This window comes from Odontesthes bonariensis, chromosome 14 (assembly GCF_027942865.1).
Source record: "Odontesthes bonariensis isolate fOdoBon6 chromosome 14, fOdoBon6.hap1, whole genome shotgun sequence".
NCBI classification, from domain to species: domain Eukaryota; kingdom Metazoa; phylum Chordata; class Actinopteri; order Atheriniformes; family Atherinopsidae; genus Odontesthes; species Odontesthes bonariensis.
Window position 1 is genome coordinate 22,253,576 of NC_134519.1, and position 16,630 is coordinate 22,270,205.

The following is a 16,630-nucleotide window of genomic DNA, read 5'->3' on the forward strand; positions in this document are numbered from 1 at the left end:
TGTCTCACCGTGAAGCAGCTGTCGTCTGTAGAAGTTTTCTCTCTGAGGGCTGGCAGTGAGGGCGGAGAGAGAAGGAGTTCGAGGCGACGCGACACCTAACTTTTGTTCCAGCTGCTTGTGGAGCTCCAGCTGTTTGAGGGCGCTGTTTTCCTGGACACTGCTCTGCAGCTGGGCCCGCAAACTCCTCACCTCTGCCAGCAGCTCGCTCAGCTCCACTGGAAGACCTGCGACCTCACACAGGTACCCTAAAGTGGAAAGACACAATTACTGGTGACTTTTGGATGCAGTAGGTGGCACTTGCACTTAGACAGGCGTTTGTTGACTGCATCGTTTCCGTCTGATAATGAAATGATGGGTCATTATTTTTTTTATTTTTAGGTTATTCATCCATTCTTTTATTTACCACTAGATGGAGCCAAAGTAAGGAGCTTCATTGCATAGTGGTTTGAACTTTAGTTATTAAAGGCAGAAAAATGTGCCCTGCAAACTCACAAAATTATGAACTGACCTTTGTTTGCCTTTGCGCTTGAACACACTCGATCATAAACGTGCAGTTCACTCTGCAGGGAGTGGATGAGTTCCCTGCTCTCACACAGCTGCTGTTGAAGCAGAGACACCTCGTGCTGTAGCCTGACAAAGCACAGATACATTGTGATAGATTAAAGTCAAAGAACAAACAGGTCCACGCACATAGACAACAAAAGAAAGCTGCCAACCTGTTGCTCTTCTCCTGGCCGGCCTGTCGCTCCTGTCTTAATGTGTGGATCTGCTGTCCCTGCTCCTGACTGTGAGCCTGAAGCCGTCTCAGCTCCTCTTTCCACTGCTCGGCCTCCAGCTCCGCCTGCTTCAGGCGGGCACGTGCTGCAAAAACTGCCTCCCGTAACTGCACCATCTCCTCATTTGTATCTGTGAGAAAAGGTGAGACCAGATAGGTTCCCTGTGAATATGCCCCAAATTAAAATCCCTACTGTTCTGTGTTGGTCAGCATTACGATGCAGCACCTGTGCTGGCCTGCAGGCGAGACTGTAGACCAAGATTCTCCTCTTTCAGGACTCTGATCTCATTGGACAGTTGAGTGACTGTGTCCAGTCCCTGAATATAGATGTTTGTTGGTGCACCTGAATAACAACAGACTATTAGGACATATTACTCACTACGTAGTCACTTAGTTACTTAGATATTTGGAGTATATCAAGCGTGGAAGGTTACATTACCTCCATCACGCCCAGCGGAGGCCACTTTCTCTTCCAGCTGCTGTCGGAGTCTCTCATTGGTTCTAATGGATTCCTCCAGACGCTGACGCAGGTTCCTTATCTCCCACAGGTGCTCCTCTATTAAATTTACCCCTAGAAAAAAACAGTAACCGACGATAAATATCTTCAGAATACACGTAAAGACAAAACTTTGTAGACATGAATCCTGGCAGGCCAAGAATTGATATCGACGTGAGTTAATATCACTAAATGTATTGTGTCACACCTGCCGGGCTGCTTCCTGGTTGGTTTCCAGAATAGCTTCCAAATGGCTGAACAAAGTTTTCCACATCCCACAAAGGTCTTCCTGTCACTAGACCTGAGTCAGACTTGATGGAGTGGCCCTCGGGGATGCCACCCAGCTGGTACTGTTGAAAGGCATGATGGGATAGTTGGCTGTAGCTTGAGAGGTCGTGCTGGTTGTGGGCACTGGGTGAAAGACTGAACGGACTCTTCTCTTGGGCAACTCCATAAACTGTAACCACACAAACAAAGAGGAGGAGGGATGTGAAAAAGAAGTGGAAGCACTCACGGGACAACAGAGGATTTTAATATGTGAGTCAAGATGGTGGGTTTCAAAGAAGTTTCAAGTATTTTCACCCATGGCACACTCTCTCTTAGGGCCCTCACCCCTGTTTTGCTCACTCATCTGTTTGTACAGCGAGTCCAGCTCTGGGCGAACAGCAATCACAGACAGGGCCCTGGGCCGGGGGTCAGAAGAGACTTCATAACCCCAGACGTCAGGGCCAGAGGGGACAGAGAGGGAGGATGAGACGGGAACACTGAAAAGGGCTGGAGGAGAATGACAGAAAATGGCACAGAACACAAAGGAGGAGGAAAAATGAAAACTGACGTCGTTGTTACTTTGCTAAGTCATAACCAACTGTGAGTCTCATACCTCTTGCGGACTGACTGGTCAGACCCACAGTGGCTGAGCAAAGCATGTTGGGACAGCTGCTGGAAGACTTGAGGAAGCCATGAGGAGGAGGGAGAGATGAACAAACTAAAAGAGGGGAAGGGAAAGTGAAGGGATAGAACGATGCACCTCTGTGGGTGGAAGAAATATTAGATTCAACATTACCGTCTGATTCTGTCGTGTGTCTTTGCTGATGTAGCCGGTGATCCTCCTGAAATTCCCTGGCGTCTAAATCAGAGCACAGCTCCACGTCCTCATTGGTCTGGTACTCATCAGACACCAGGGAGGTCCTGTCTGATTGGTCAGTGGTCTCGGAGAGGGCGTGGCAGCTGGACGGGGTCTCAGGACGCTGCTGCAGCTTGCTGTGGAGGGACTCGATGAGTTTATCTTTCTGCTGCAACTCTTTACTCAGCCTGCACACAAACACAAAGATCAGACTCAACCGTTACAATGTGAGCCGACAGCTCTAAAAGATTTTACTACATTAAAGAAAAATTAGACCCAGGATATGACTGACTCAGACAATATCCCAGAAAGATTCAGCAGCTCTGATTGTCTTCAGCCTGCCTGGTGGGACACCTGCAAGATGTCTGTTCAACCACAGCACCTTATATGACCCGAGTGCGGATTAACGGCAGCCTTCTGTCCCCTTTAGCAGTCATGTGCAGTGATCCTCACATGTAACGTGAACTAATGACTGGGGGAGGAGTCAGAGTTCTGCTAAATGAATATGCTATAGCTAAAGCCTTTAAGGAAGGTAATAGGTCACAGAGCTTAGGCGATACTATAGTCTTTTTCTTGGTGAGAATTTAAAGGTCGGGATTTGTACCTCAAGTATTTATAGTGATTGCCTACATGCTGTATATAACCCCAGCATGCTCATAACATGTACAAACATTCATGATATAATGTCAAATTTATGCTTTGTGATTGAATTTTGAGAAAGATTATTATTTAGTTGTGGATTAGTACCCTTACTGTCAATAGTAAACTTGTGTAAATGCTCAGCCACAAAGCCACAGCTACATTGGACAGAGTGTGTTTGCTGTATGTATGTAGAGGTGAACATTATTTTAATCCCTCAGAACACTACTTGGCTTACATTACTCCCATACTAAGTTATGATGTTAGCATAAACACACAAGTGAGATCAAGCCGACGCACCTTAAGGCAAGCAACTCATGGCCCGTTTTGTCATCATGGCTCTCTGCACGTTCTCCTACAGAAACCAACCGATGGAGTATGAAGAAGGGCAATAAAAGCAACAATTTCAGGTAAAGACGACAAAAGTCAAATGGGTGTCTGTATTCTACTCTATGATGGGAACATGTTACTTACGTCCGCTTATCTTGATGATAACCCTCTGAGCCAGGGCGGTGCTCTGAGCCAGCTGCTCTCTAAAGCTCTGACCCATGTAGTAATCAATATCATTGGCCCGCAGGAGCTCCTCGAATCCCTGAAAGTTGTCAGGAGATGAGCAAGTGTGAAAATATGGACTATTAATCTTCCCCTCGACCTTCATGTGAGCTTATTTAGCAGAAAATGGGTAAAATATCACTGAATAAAGAAATGAATGAAGCACCTTTGTGGTATCTCCCAGATGCTGGGTCAGGATGTGGCAGACTCCTTGCCCCTCTCTCATCCTTTGCCTCAGGTGGGACAGCTCACGAGCTTGTGCTTGGATCAGAGAGTTGTACTTCCTGTGAGGGTAGGACGAAGAACAGTCAAATGGACTAAAAACCACAATATGAATAGAGTCTAGTTTTCTGAGTACTAAAGGCTTTAAGTCATATGAGTCAGTGCTCTCATGAGACATGAGAAAAAAAAGAAAAAAAAATCTGCCCAAGGGAAACAGAGGAATAATAGTGGCAACAGGAATTATAGCAAGAAGTAAGAGGCCTTTCCTGCTCCTCTTTCCCTTCTTCCATCTATATGTCCACTTACCCAGGCCAGGTGGCGCATTTCCCCTCTTCTTTGCCCTCCATTTTGCTTCCCTTTAACTGAGCCTCAAGTGTCGCAACCCGTTCCATGAGCTCTTGCAGCTCCCTACTGGGCCTGGAACTGGAGCGCATTCCTTGAGGGTCAGACATCCAGCCTTCATCTTCCTCTGCACCACTAGGAGCTGGTGATGTCTCAAATGCCCAGTTTACCTAAATGATGAGGATAAAACAAAATAAAGCTCTGGAATTGTTCTGCACCTAGAATAAATCAGAGGAGAATGTAGAGAACCTTGCGAGGGGTGCGCTCCAGACTGGAGGCGTAGTCACTGGTGGCAGACAAGGAACGGACTCGCAGCTGCAGTCCACGAATCACTTTGTGGCAGCGGGTCAGCTGTGAGCGAAGATCCTGGACAAGATGCTGGAGAGAGGCTGATCCATCCTGCGTTTCATAAGCACCACTGTTATGGCTGCAGTTTCCGGGGTACCAGCCACTGCCCACACTCTCAGAGTCCTGATGATGGGAGAGTGCTGTGCACATTTCCAAGTCATCAAACTCTGAGTGGGGGAGAGATGAAGATGCAAACTTAAGCATGAGTAATGAGGAGAAGTGAGTGTATTTTACAGGAGTGAAATATAGCCTGTTTTAGTCCCAGAGAAAACTGCTCCCTGTTAATCACCTGGACTGCTGGTGTCTTCTCTCTCAGCTTCGTTCTCACTGCGGCCGCAAGTCTCATAGCCCAGATCCTGGAGGTCCACTTGCACCTGCTTACTGGCCTGCTGGACAGATGTCTCCGCTGCATGGACATGAAAAAAAGAACACACTTCAGTATCTGATGGCTTGTTAGGTCCTCCTTTGCATACATCCTCAGGAGACACTCACTGAGCAGATCTCTGTAGTCCTTCAGCTGTTCAGCCTGAGCCTGAACTGTGGCTTCAGACACCATCAACCTCTCCTGCAGCTCTCTGTTCTCCTTCTGGCTCAGAACCAGGTCGGAGCGAAGACGAGCCGCCTGCTCGCGTAGACCCTTCTCTATATCCCGCCAGAGCACTCCAACCTCACTCCTTCCACCAGCAGGCCCCACATCCTGCAAAAGGAAAGTGTTTCAGCAACGGACCATGACTGAATCAGCAGCTCAACTACAATTTGATGGCAGCAACGTGTCTCAATAAAGTTGGGGCAGGTCCATGTTTACCACTGTGTAGCAGCCCCTCTACTTTTAACAACAGTCTGTAAATTTCTGGGAACGGAGACCAGTTGAGACCAGTTTTGGGAGAGGAATGTTGTCCCATCCTTGTCTGATATAGGATTCTAGCAGCTCAACAGTCCTGGGTCCTCTTGTCATATTTTGCGTTTTATGATGCACCAAATGTTTTTTATAGGTGAAGGGTCTTGATTGCATGCAGACCAGTCCGGCAACTGGACTTTTCTGCTATGAAGCCTTGCTGTTGTAATAGATGCAGTATGTGCATTTTTTTGCAGATTGATGACCCTCTGCTCATCTTTACCCCTGAGAGACTCTGCCTCTTTAAGGCTCTCTCTATACCCAATCATGTTACTGACCTGTTGCCAATAATCCCTAATTAACTGCAACATGTTCCTCCAACTGTTTCTTTTTAGAATCACTTACTTTTTTGGCTTTTTGTTGGCCCTGTCCTTTTTTTTTTTAATGTGTTGCTGTCATGAAATTCAAGACGACATTTGATATGTTTGTTGAGTTTAATTTTCCCTCAAAGTATTAAATGATATTGTCAAATCTTACTCCCTTCAAGACTCTGATATGGAATTAAAGAGAGTAAAACTGCCATTAACAGTTACATTAAATAAATATATAGAATACCTACCGTTACCGTTTTAGTTTGGTGGGGCGGCAGGTCCAGGGAGCGCGGCCTTAGGCAGTGCCTCTTTCCTGACTCGTTGCTCAGACTGAAACTAGGAGGACCTCGCTTCCCTGACAGCACAGGAGATGTTTCCAAGCCTTCATCCGCTCCCTCACTACCCTCCTCCTCTTGGTTCAGATTCTTTTTCACCTTTGTCCTCAGTCCAGCTGCTCCAGCCCATCCCTGCCTTTCTGTCAGTGCCTGGTTCTCCTGCTGCAGCCTCTGCAGGGCACTCCTATTGAGAGAAAGAGAGCGACACAGACCTAAACAGTGTTGCCAACAAATCCCCGACCAGCCCAGTAGGGGCAAAGAGTGAATAGACATGGATATTCCTGAGAGATTTTTGGAACACACACCTCATTTCGGCCATAGAAGTATAGCCATCCTTTTCAAGCTGGGACTTTATTTCTTCAAGCTCAACTTCGAGTGCCCTCTTTGCTTCTTCGAGCTGCTTTATATCAGCTTTCTGTGAGAATACGCCTCCTATTAGCTCTGCAGTCACACGCTCAGATCCTTCAGCCTTTGCACAAGCCTGAAAAGTCAGGGAAAAGATTACTTTATTCTACTTGCTCTCGCATTGCATGGCCACACGTCGCTCCATATTAAAGGCATTTAAAAAAACGAATGTAGTTCAAAATGTATACCTGAATAGAGTTCAAGCTTGTGCTGCTCACATTATTGCCATCCTCCTCTATGCTGTCTGTGAACTCATCGCTGCTGCCATCTTCATCATCCCCCTCCTCCTCCTCCTCCTCCTCTGTGCTGAGCTCTGAAAGCACAATAACCATTTAAGGAAAAGATCCTTTTTGCAACCCCTGTTAGTTCTTTAAATTAGATCTTCAAATGCAGCTATTCCTCTTATTCTTGTAAGATTCTGTCTCTCCTACTCCAGCGTCCCTCTCTTTCCACAGATCTGTCTCTGTACTGAATCACCACATTAGAAGTCATGGGACTGAAGGGAATTGTTATGTCATACACTGCCTGTCTGCCAGCCACAAACACTCAAGTCTGCGTAATCCACAATGAGTTTGTGTAGGTGTGTGTTTATGAGAGCAACTTTAAATTCTCAAAACTGACACGGACATTATGGAATCTTGCTTTTTCCAAAAGAGTCGCTGGTGATTGCGTACTCTGTGTCACACTCTTAGTCATGAATATGCAGAGACACACACGGCCACACAAAGATCAGGAGAGGAACACGTGGGTAGGTGTTAGTTTGCAGGAAGCAAAGGTTCAGTGGAAAGTGGCTGACAGGAATTTCAAAGGGAAATTGTTTCACAGAAAAGGGACTGATGATGCACAGCACACACAAACTGCGCAGTGTGCTCACAGGTGCATGTGTGTTTCTTTAGATGCGTCACCGAGACTTATCGGATTATTATTATTTTAAAAATCAGGGAAAGTTTAACGGCACTTAACTTCTAACATGTCTCTACCCGTAAAACCGTCAAAAACAAGTGAGAGTTAAACATAATAACTGTGTTTGTGGTGCTAATGAGAGGCCAGGGATCTCCTGCAGTGAAACGCTGGGCTATTATTGAAACAATGTGCTCTGAAAGCTGAATGGGAGAGAATGTGGGGCCTTGTTTACCCACTGTGGGACTACATAATGCTACCACATACTTACATGTTTTTTTTCTTAATTGTTTTTTTCTTTTTAAATAACAGATTACTATTTGAGATGTTGAGTGAAAGGACAGTCAACAACCCTTAATTGGTCAACTGTGAATACCCAACTGCTTATCACAACCAAACAGCCATGCAAACATGAAAACCATGCCACAACCATGCATGAGGGAACAAGGACATTTGGACTCTAGAACACATTATTGCTCAATGGGGATGTTTACATGAATTCGGGATCTCAAATTTGTGATCATATTTCCATTGTGACATTTCGACAATTCAGTGTGTGCTCATAAGTAAAAATCAACACCAGGACACACAGTATGAACTGAGCGGACTGAAGTGTAGAAGTAAACTTTTTGTACTCAAAGGGGTTTAGGAGGTAAGTAAAAGTAAAACACACTGAGAGTTGATCTTTAGGGGGGGAGAAGGGGTGGCCTAATCAAGGACCAAGTGGGGGATTTCAGGTTTGGGATATTCTTAAAACCAACTCCCAATCAAACACAATGAAGAGAAATTCATACCAGAGGTGCTTTTGAGAAAAAGCCAGCACGTTTATTTTTATGCATTTAAAATACAAAAAAAAAAAAAAAGAATGTTGACAACGATTTTCATCTTTGAGGCTAGATGAGGATTGGGGCACAAATCCCTGGAAAATGTCCTCTAGCTAATATAAATCTCTAAAATCTTCCTCTAAGCTGGTATTATTTCTGTAATACTGTATATTTCTATGACTGTAGAATTGCTCAATATTATATATTCTCATATCTCAGTACAAAGCTGAAGTGATAAGCAGATATACTTCAAGTGGCGCACATCTCAATAAATAAATAACCACATTGTTTCATTAAAGCAATTGGCGCACCTACAAGCTTATATCTAATGCGTCTAACCTGTTTCATGCGTATCTATTTGACTAAAATATAACTAAAGCAGAGCAGGTTCACATCACAAAATGTATGAAAGCTGAAGCTAAAGGTTAACACTGCACTGACTTTAAGTGCTTGGCCACCTTTTCGGATTTGTAGCTTAGGCCTTTGTTAAGTGTGCACATCCTGTTAACAAACAGATGATATAAAACAAATGATGGATGGCGAGACGTTTCACTGTAAGGCATGGACTTGAATTTCTCCACAAGACGGAACTTCACTGTGACGGTAAGGCTGGAAGAGTGACACCGGTGAGAGACAGTACACAGAAATGGCATTATAGAACGATCGGACTACAAAGCAGGCAGTTTTCCAAAAGAATATAAAAACATGTTCACACCAAACTCACAAAAGATGTTAATAAATAAAACTCAGAGCTGCACATTTTCATTTCACACAGGTTAATCTGACCAGGGCTCTTTCTGTCAGTGGTGCTTGTGCTAACTGGACAAAGCTGCCTGAAGATTAAGGGTCAGATTCTTCTTTTAATACATAATTTTAGTAGATTGAGCCTCATCATATTCAACATTTGACCTCAGTCTTTGCTAAACCCAACCGTCAACGGTTACAGGCAGCTCTATCTCACAATAATTATGCCAGTTTCACTCAGTGGTGCAGAGCATTAAGGGGCGTTAGTGAGAGTGCCGCCTGCAGCCTTGGAGGCTGGACCCTGCCCATTCCCACCTCCAAAGTCAGGCTGCCTTTTAGCTGCCTTTTCCAGCACCAGGGCTATGTTACTGGTCCTGGCCAGGACCTCCTCCAGCTGTCCGCGAAGTGCTTGAACTGAATCCAGCTCAGTGTGGAGAGCTTGGATCTTCTCTGATTTTCTGCATAAAGAGGAAAACACAAAGGAATCTTTAAAGCAAACACATAAAACCCTCCAACGTACTGTGCTGACAGAAATCTGGGAGGCACTCGGCACACCTTGTGGTGAACCTTACCCGTCACTATTATGAAAGTGCGTCATATTTTGGTACAACCTCTTCTCCACCCGCAGGGCGTCATTTAACTTGTTGTATTCAGCCACCAACTGCTCCAGCACACACTAGAGCACAGCGGCAAGCAAGATAAGCATTTCATATAAATCACTTTTAAGCAATACAAATACCCTAAAAATGGTTTACGTGATGTGAAACCTTACTTGGTGATCAGGGCTGTCTTTTGTGACGACTCCCTCTGACTGGCGGCGAGCCAGAGACAAACGCAGGGCCGAGAGCTCCTTCTGCAGGGAGCGGATATAAACATTTCTGAGATTAGGAAACAACAGCTGTGGTTATTTTGGTGCATCATCTCCAGGCCCATATCCACAGATACCTGAGCCTCCATCTCTTTCTTCAGCACAAGCTGCATCTCATCCTTCAGAGCCTTCATCTCTGCCTCGCTCTCCTTTGAAAATGGCTGCACAGCTTCTTCCTGGGCCTGAATCAGCTCCTGACACAAAGCGTACTATGATGGTCAGGTGTGAGGAAAACAAAGCAAGGGGGGGAGCAATGGGAGATGTATGACCCAATACCTTGATAAAGGCTTCCTTCTCTTTAAGCAGACCCCGCAGATGCTCGGTCTCTCCTCCCATCTCCCTCTCCTTGTCCCGTCTCAGCTCACACAGCTCTTGCTCCGTTTGTGTCAGCTGTCTGCGAAGCTCCTGCAGCTGGCCTGTCCGCTCACTAACCACCAAGGAAAGCCTGTAGGAGTAGTCCTGACAGAGAAAGAGTGATTCATCACTTTATTGTTCTGCTCATGTCAACCTGCTGCTTATCAATACCCGCACCACTGCCTACCTGCAGATACTGGTCCTTGGAGCTCAGGGTGCTGAGCAGATCCTGGACCTGAGCTTGGTGCTCATTAGTCCGGCGGCTGCGGTCTGACAACAGCTCCTGGAAGAGCTTCTCCTTAAGACCCAGCTGAGCCTTCAGCTCCTCCACGACCTCGGTGGGACCAGCATGCGCTCTGGCAACAAGGGCGGCTGTCAGATCCTGCATGCACACACACACACACAAAAAAAAAAGCAAACACCCAGAAAGAGCACGGTCAGCACACCTGCTGCCTTTATGAAAACAGGTCACACAGGTTTGTCTATACAGGCATGGCTGCTCCTTAGAGGATAATAGCAACTTCTGGGAAATGAGTGTTACCTGTGTCTCCTGGCTGCGTGTCTGCAGGGCTGCCTGGAGCTGGTTAATGATGGTGTCCTTCTCTCTCAGGGTGTTTCTCTCCCTCTCCTGGCTCTGCTGCTTCAGCCACTGCAGGTTCCTGTAGGCCTCTGCTGCCTGCTCCAGCTCCAGCTCTTTACCTCGCATCAGAGCATCCAGACTCTGACAGTCACAACCGCAAGTGTAACCAAAAACAGAAATGGCATAGCTCGTGTTCATCAATCCAAGCAGCTGTAAGCCAAACCACAGTAGTTGTGGTTTGTGAGCGTACCGTGATGGTCTCCTCGTTGTTGGTCAGAATGCAGCGGAGTCTCTCCAGGTCTCGTTCCTTCTCCCTGAGGGCCAGCTGCAGCGTCCTCACCTGGCCATCACGGTCCTCCAGACAGCGGAACTTGTCATCAATGGAACGCTGCAGAGGGAGAGGAAACTGCCACTTAAGACCTCTAATCTGATATTCTTACTGTCTTTTACAGCATACTGTTCTGAGGAGAGGTGCAGTTTTACAACCTCTTATTTGCTATAAACTAGTCAAATCACACGCATCACAACCGGACATTAACATTCATTAAATCAACATCCTTTTCAACGTCATCTTTATTATAAAACTGTGACTGGAAAATAAACAGGTCTACGCTAACTTCCAGGTTTAGAAGTAAATGATGTAGAGGCTGAGAAGGGTTGTTTTAAGTCTCAAAATCATCAACTTATTGTTGCTTTTCTAAGAAGCTACTGTGGAATTATCCTCATGAAAAGAGCATACGTGGATGGGTTTTACCTCCAGAGCTCTGTCTCTTTCTTTAATCCGCTCCCTTAGCTTTTCCAGCAGGGCATCTCTATGTTTGGAACTTCCTGTAGACTCCAACATCTCAGAGTACTCCTACAGTGCATGAAAAAAACTGTGCATGAATGCATGTATACCTGCATAGATCTGTACCAATGCAGAGTGTTTGGGACTGTAAATATTACCTGTAGCTGTTGCTCCTTGTCCTGCAGGGAGCATTTGAGCTGAGCAATGCTCCTGTCTTTTTCCTGTATCACTGTGTGTTTCTCTGTCTCGTTCTCCTTCAGAGACGCTTCTTTAGCTTGAAGGTCAGAGCGAAGTTTCTGAAGGGCACTTTGCAGGTCCTGCGGCAGGCAGACGAGAGGTCACACATGCCTCCTAAACATTTATTTGGGCTAATCGCGCACTCAAAACCCCACTAACCTGGTTGTGTTTTTCAGTGACCTCCCTGTGTTGCAGTGCCTCTTGTAGATCGGAGTTGAGTCTGTCCTTGAATCTCATTAGGTCATCTCCTTGCCTCTGGCTCTGGCTCAGACTCCTCTGGCTGGCCTCCAGCTCCAGACCAAGGGAGAAGAGGGAGCTCTGCGCCCCGACCAGCTCACTCTGCAGCTGGGAGAGTGTCATGGACTCACTCACCCCTACTGGAGCCTGGACAAGGAATGATCGGAGACCAAGATCAGACAGTATGAGACAGTCTTTAGTAAGAGTGTTAAAGGGGAACTGCTGTATTTTCAACATTAAGCCTCTTTTCTGAGTCGTCTGCAATGTTTTAGAACCCCCCTCACCGCTTTTTTGATGTTTACTGCTGTCTCCGGTATTTGCCTAATTTGCCGTTCTGAAGCAGGTTGAGAAGAATCAAAATTAGGCAAATACCGGAGACAGCAGTAAACATCAAAAAAGCGGTGAGGGGGGTTCTAAAACATTGCAGACGACTCAGAAAAGAGGCTTAATGTTGAAAATACCGCAGTTCCCCTTTAAGGACCGATTCTGGATGTATATCAGGTCTCACCTTGCTTTGAGCAAGCTGGTTGACATGGGCCAATTCTTGCAGCTTACACAGAGTGGTGTTTTGTCCTTCAATGAGCTGGTACAGCTCCTGGGCCTTACAAGAAAATGAATTACAGAAATCAGCACATTCTAAAGAAGGCTCAGGTATAATCTTTGTTTTTATCTACTAATTAAACAAAAAAAAAAACCACACACCTCACTGTCTTTGGTGGTCATGGACTCAGTGAGGCCCTGGATGGTTCTTTCCTGACTCTGAGTAGCCTGGCGAAGTGAACGCAGCTCACACTCCATCTCACTCAGCTTCTCCTGCAGCTTCTACAAATGGAAAGCAGGGTGTACGACTTGTCATCAGACCTCAGATTCACAGAGGACACGAAAGGTCAATGAGCAGTTTTTCTGTGCCGCACCATGTTGTTGGCCTCGCTCTTGTTGATTTTGACTTGCAGGGACTGGACCTGAAGCTGGGCTTTCTGCAGCTCGCTGACACACTGACCGGCCGCACATTCATATTGGTTCAGTTGACTCTGCTGCTCTTCGACAAGGTTCTGCAAAGAATAAACAGGAAGCGAGAGTTTGAAGTTACACCACACCGAATTGTGTAATAATGTAGGTGCAAAAAAACATATATAACCTCTGCTCATTCACTTGTCTACTCTGCGAAAAGCTGTGGCGAAGAAGAGGCAATGGAGTGGTTTGTGAGCATCTGCACACGAGCTAGCAGGAGTGAAAGAGCCTAGATTGCTTCGCCTGTTATCTTTACGTAACCAGTGTATAATGCCTCCAACTTTCACTAAGTACAGGAGGAATGTCTCTCTGTGTTTGCCTGCCCACTCATTTACACTGAGATTAGCATGTAGTGTGGTGCAGAATTCAATCAATAAATGCTTGTGGTTTCATTCTGTGCTTCATTTCTTCAGATATCATCACTGAATAGTGTTGCTTTAGTAGCCAACCAGGGCTGAGAGGGCAGGGTGGTCTGACATTACGTGGATCTCTTTGCCCCAAGGCTTCTGAGGGAAAGTAGGCCAATAGTAGAGTCACTGAGACTTAATGTTTCCCTTTATCTAACCTAGTTCTGTCAGCAGTATGTTCTTAACGATCACACACTCTTCCTAAGGACAAGAACTGAATTACGCCCATAAAGGACTATCAATTTGTGGGAACTGGGATTTTAGTATTTCACGCACGCAAACACATCTGTATGAAGTTTGTTTTGTGCTTCAAAGCATTCCAATTTTTAATCCACCAAGATAAATTTAGAAATTATAGATCATTGGTCCAATATGTTAAGATATTTTTACTCTTTGAATTTTAAAAGAAAATAAACAAACACTTTCTTTCCCATCTTCTTTGTTGACATTATCGCCCTCGCTGTGTGTGCATGAATGCACTCATTAGGCAATTAGGCCTTGCCAAGTGCAACTGCTTACCGAGACCTGACTGCACTTGTCGTGTACGGAGTTTCCACACGTGGAAGATTAAGCCCAAGCACACACTAACACAATCCTGGGTCAAAGCTATTTGAAGAGGTCGTGGGTAGAATGAGTGACGGACAGCTGCATTTTGAAACTACTGAAGCTAAAAGTGGTGGGAACATCAAAGCCTGTTTGGCTGGTTCGTTCAGGGTGCTGCAGATGCTGCAGAGTTGCAAGGGCAAAATTCAATACTCATCATCCTGTAGTAGTGAAATGCTGCTTCGCGGCACTATTATTGCTCTAGTTAAGGCTTAATACCTGGTGTGGGGGTGGGGGAGGATATTCATTGTACAAATCTTCCAATAAATCATCCATATTAGCCAGGTTCAGCTCCTGATCCTCCCCAAAACCCAGCATGATCAAAGGGGTGTCCAGCTCGGGTGTTGACATGAGGTTGTCTTTTTCTTCTTCTGGGGTTCCATAGGACATTCCCACAACAGGATCAGGAAAGCCAGGTCTTGTGCCTCCATTAGTGGAGCTCCGTCGAAGCAAAACTGGCAGCTTGCTCCCCTTGGTGCTCCGAACTGGCCGGTAGGCAACATAGCTTTGTAGCAAACAGAGCGCGAGAGAGAGGCTGGGTGCAGGTGAGGCTTGGCCATGTGGTGCCCCCATGTGCTCCTCAGACAGGGAGTCAGAATAACTGTCTTCTATTGCTTCTCTGGGGGACCCCAGAACACCATCCATTATTGTTCCAGGATGAGTGTATTCTTCAGCGGTCTCCAGGGATGCAACAGAGGGGCTGGAGCTGACTCTTCCAGCAAGAGTGCGATCACTGTCTGAAATCCTGGACAGGTCCTGGGATCCAGGGACAAGAGTGTGTGAGGATGGGGCTTCTTCTGAATCTTCCACATGTTTTTTCTCCGCTTGCCCACCTCCTCCAGTCACACTGCCTCCAATAACACTGGCTGAAGATCTGGTAGATGGCCCACAGGAAATACTCCGTGCCAACTTCCTGGGCACCTTACACACAGCTTCATAGTCAGAGTCAGCCACCCGCCAGTAGGAACATCCACGACACCTCCTTGGTGTGCTGGGCACACAGCGGTGTGAGCCTGCAGCTGTGGCTTCTGACCCTGGACCAGCAGAGCACTGAGGGTGGTGTTGATGGTGGCAGTCCGGGCCATCATCAGCCCAGGACTCGTACAAAGAGTAGACTAGATCCTCCTGGAGTAGAGCACAGTACCTTGCGTGGGTTAGACCTGAAATATCCACCATCCCATCTCCTGGCTCTTCATTAATTCCAGTTAATGTCCCTGCACCCTCCTCTGAGTTGGTTTTCCGGTAAAGCCCACCGATGCACTGCCTCAGTCGATGTTTCTCCTGCAAGAGCCGCTGCAACCTTTCGATGGACAGGGCCTCCACACGGGCGATGACCGTGTCGAAGCGGTACATGCGGTCCAGCATGAAGGTGCACTTTGAGCACGCAAACTCTCCTTTGCCATCACGGGTCAGCTCTTGCCCCAGGGCATGAGAGAGCAGCACCTGCAAGTTCAGTTTGGCGGTGGGGTGGAAGATCCATCGCCTCTGGTTACCGCAGAGCTCCCTTGCACAGATACGGCAGGCCTCCTTCATCTTGAGATCAAGCATTCTACAGACTTTTAGAAATCAAGAAATAGTAGAGTATCTTGTTTATGCTTCTCTAACATAACAGTAGTACCTGGATCCTTGCCATGTATTTGATCTCTTATAAAAGACAAAAGGAGCCTAATGTCAATCTCCAGCTCAGTAGAGATAGATCACAATCAAATAAATAATCTCATGACTGTCTTTGCACATCAAATTAACTCGTATATTAAAGCAGGTAGATTTGTAGAGAATAGCTGCCAACGTGATTCTTGGCAGGGCATAAACCTTGGGGTAAAAGCAAGACACTGTGACAGTCAGATATCCATCAGTTAAGGATCCCCGTGCATATCCTGGAGGTGCAGGTGCATCGGTAATATGGCGCACACAGGTTACGTCTCCTCAATAAGACGCGGTGACCAACAGTGTAATATCCCAAATCAACAGACCGCTGTTTTCGCATTTCCCATCAGCAAAGCACGCGCCTCTGCGCCACCTCAATTGGTCTGTCACGGACACACGAGCCGCACCGCGCGGCGCCGGGTTCATCATGACAGGGAAGCTGTGTTCATCCACCGTCCGCTACACGGAACGGCAGCAGTAACACCTGTCAAGAGTCTGTGTCCGAAAAAAGAGGGTGCTCATTCATTTCAGGGCTGATACAGACGGCTACACGGAAAAACACGCAGAGCGGACTCGGTACGCCGTGGTGTCGGGGATCCTTCGGGTAGATAACGATGTGGCTGCCTGAGACAGACCTGCAGCGGCGGAGCGGACCATTCAGGGGACGCGGGGGTGGAGGAGTCCAGTGCAGTAAAACAGGGATGCTCACAGATCAATAATCACTATGGAACCTATTCAAAGCTCCCACCTTGTGTGTTAGACACACGCAGATATTCAACGCCAAGAAAAAAAAATCTTTTTGATTCGGCTTTTACGGTAAAGGGACAACGCGTCATTCCCCCGGGAGTCTGCTACTTCCTCCCGCCCGGTTCGCTAAGCTCAGTGCGCCTGACTAAACAGGTGAAATGCTCAGCAGCATGCTATGCAAATTGAATGACCTAGAGAGGAAATATACGTCAGCCCCTATACCATGTTTATTTGTTTTATG

General features: G+C 46.5%; 1 protein-coding gene across 5 annotated transcripts in view; it reads right to left on the reverse strand.

The window, feature by feature from the left end:
- Positions 1-16,630, reverse strand: part of LOC142399113 (myomegalin) — a 38,699-nt gene that overhangs the window by 6,643 nt on the left and 15,426 nt on the right. Inside the window, exons 1-34 of one of the 5 annotated variants that reach the window (XM_075483584.1) lie at positions 14,215-16,246; positions 12,889-13,026; positions 12,677-12,796; positions 12,483-12,575; positions 11,897-12,121; positions 11,659-11,817; positions 11,468-11,569; positions 10,964-11,101; positions 10,675-10,854; positions 10,321-10,515; positions 10,056-10,238; positions 9,857-9,973; positions 9,684-9,764; positions 9,484-9,587; positions 9,227-9,369; positions 6,632-6,756; positions 6,344-6,519; positions 5,958-6,222; positions 4,990-5,194; positions 4,787-4,903; positions 4,399-4,664; positions 4,114-4,319; positions 3,752-3,869; positions 3,508-3,625; positions 3,334-3,388; positions 2,335-2,582; positions 2,152-2,256; positions 1,884-2,045; positions 1,480-1,728; positions 1,215-1,346; positions 1,002-1,118; positions 717-906; positions 509-630; positions 9-245 (exon numbers count right to left, since the gene is read on the reverse strand). In XM_075483584.1, coding sequence (XP_075339699.1) covers positions 9-245; positions 509-630; positions 717-906; positions 1,002-1,118; positions 1,215-1,346; positions 1,480-1,728; positions 1,884-2,045; positions 2,152-2,256; positions 2,335-2,582; positions 3,334-3,388; positions 3,508-3,625; positions 3,752-3,869; positions 4,114-4,319; positions 4,399-4,664; positions 4,787-4,903; positions 4,990-5,194; positions 5,958-6,222; positions 6,344-6,519; positions 6,632-6,756; positions 9,227-9,369; positions 9,484-9,587; positions 9,684-9,764; positions 9,857-9,973; positions 10,056-10,238; positions 10,321-10,515; positions 10,675-10,854; positions 10,964-11,101; positions 11,468-11,569; positions 11,659-11,817; positions 11,897-12,121; positions 12,483-12,575; positions 12,677-12,796; positions 12,889-13,026; positions 14,215-15,543 — 6,520 coding nt within the window. In that variant the 5' untranslated portion in view covers positions 15,544-16,246. Of the gene's footprint in view, positions 1-8; positions 246-508; positions 631-716; positions 907-1,001; positions 1,119-1,214; positions 1,347-1,479; positions 1,729-1,853; positions 2,046-2,151; positions 2,257-2,334; positions 2,583-3,333; positions 3,389-3,507; positions 3,626-3,751; positions 3,870-4,113; positions 4,320-4,398; positions 4,665-4,786; positions 4,904-4,989; positions 5,195-5,951; positions 6,223-6,343; positions 6,520-6,631; positions 6,757-9,226; positions 9,370-9,483; positions 9,588-9,683; positions 9,765-9,856; positions 9,974-10,055; positions 10,239-10,320; positions 10,516-10,674; positions 10,855-10,963; positions 11,102-11,467; positions 11,570-11,658; positions 11,818-11,896; positions 12,122-12,482; positions 12,576-12,676; positions 12,797-12,888; positions 13,027-14,214; positions 16,247-16,630 lie in introns of those variants that run through there. The other 4 variants (XM_075483583.1, XM_075483587.1, XM_075483585.1 and 1 more) reach the window with 4 other exon arrangements.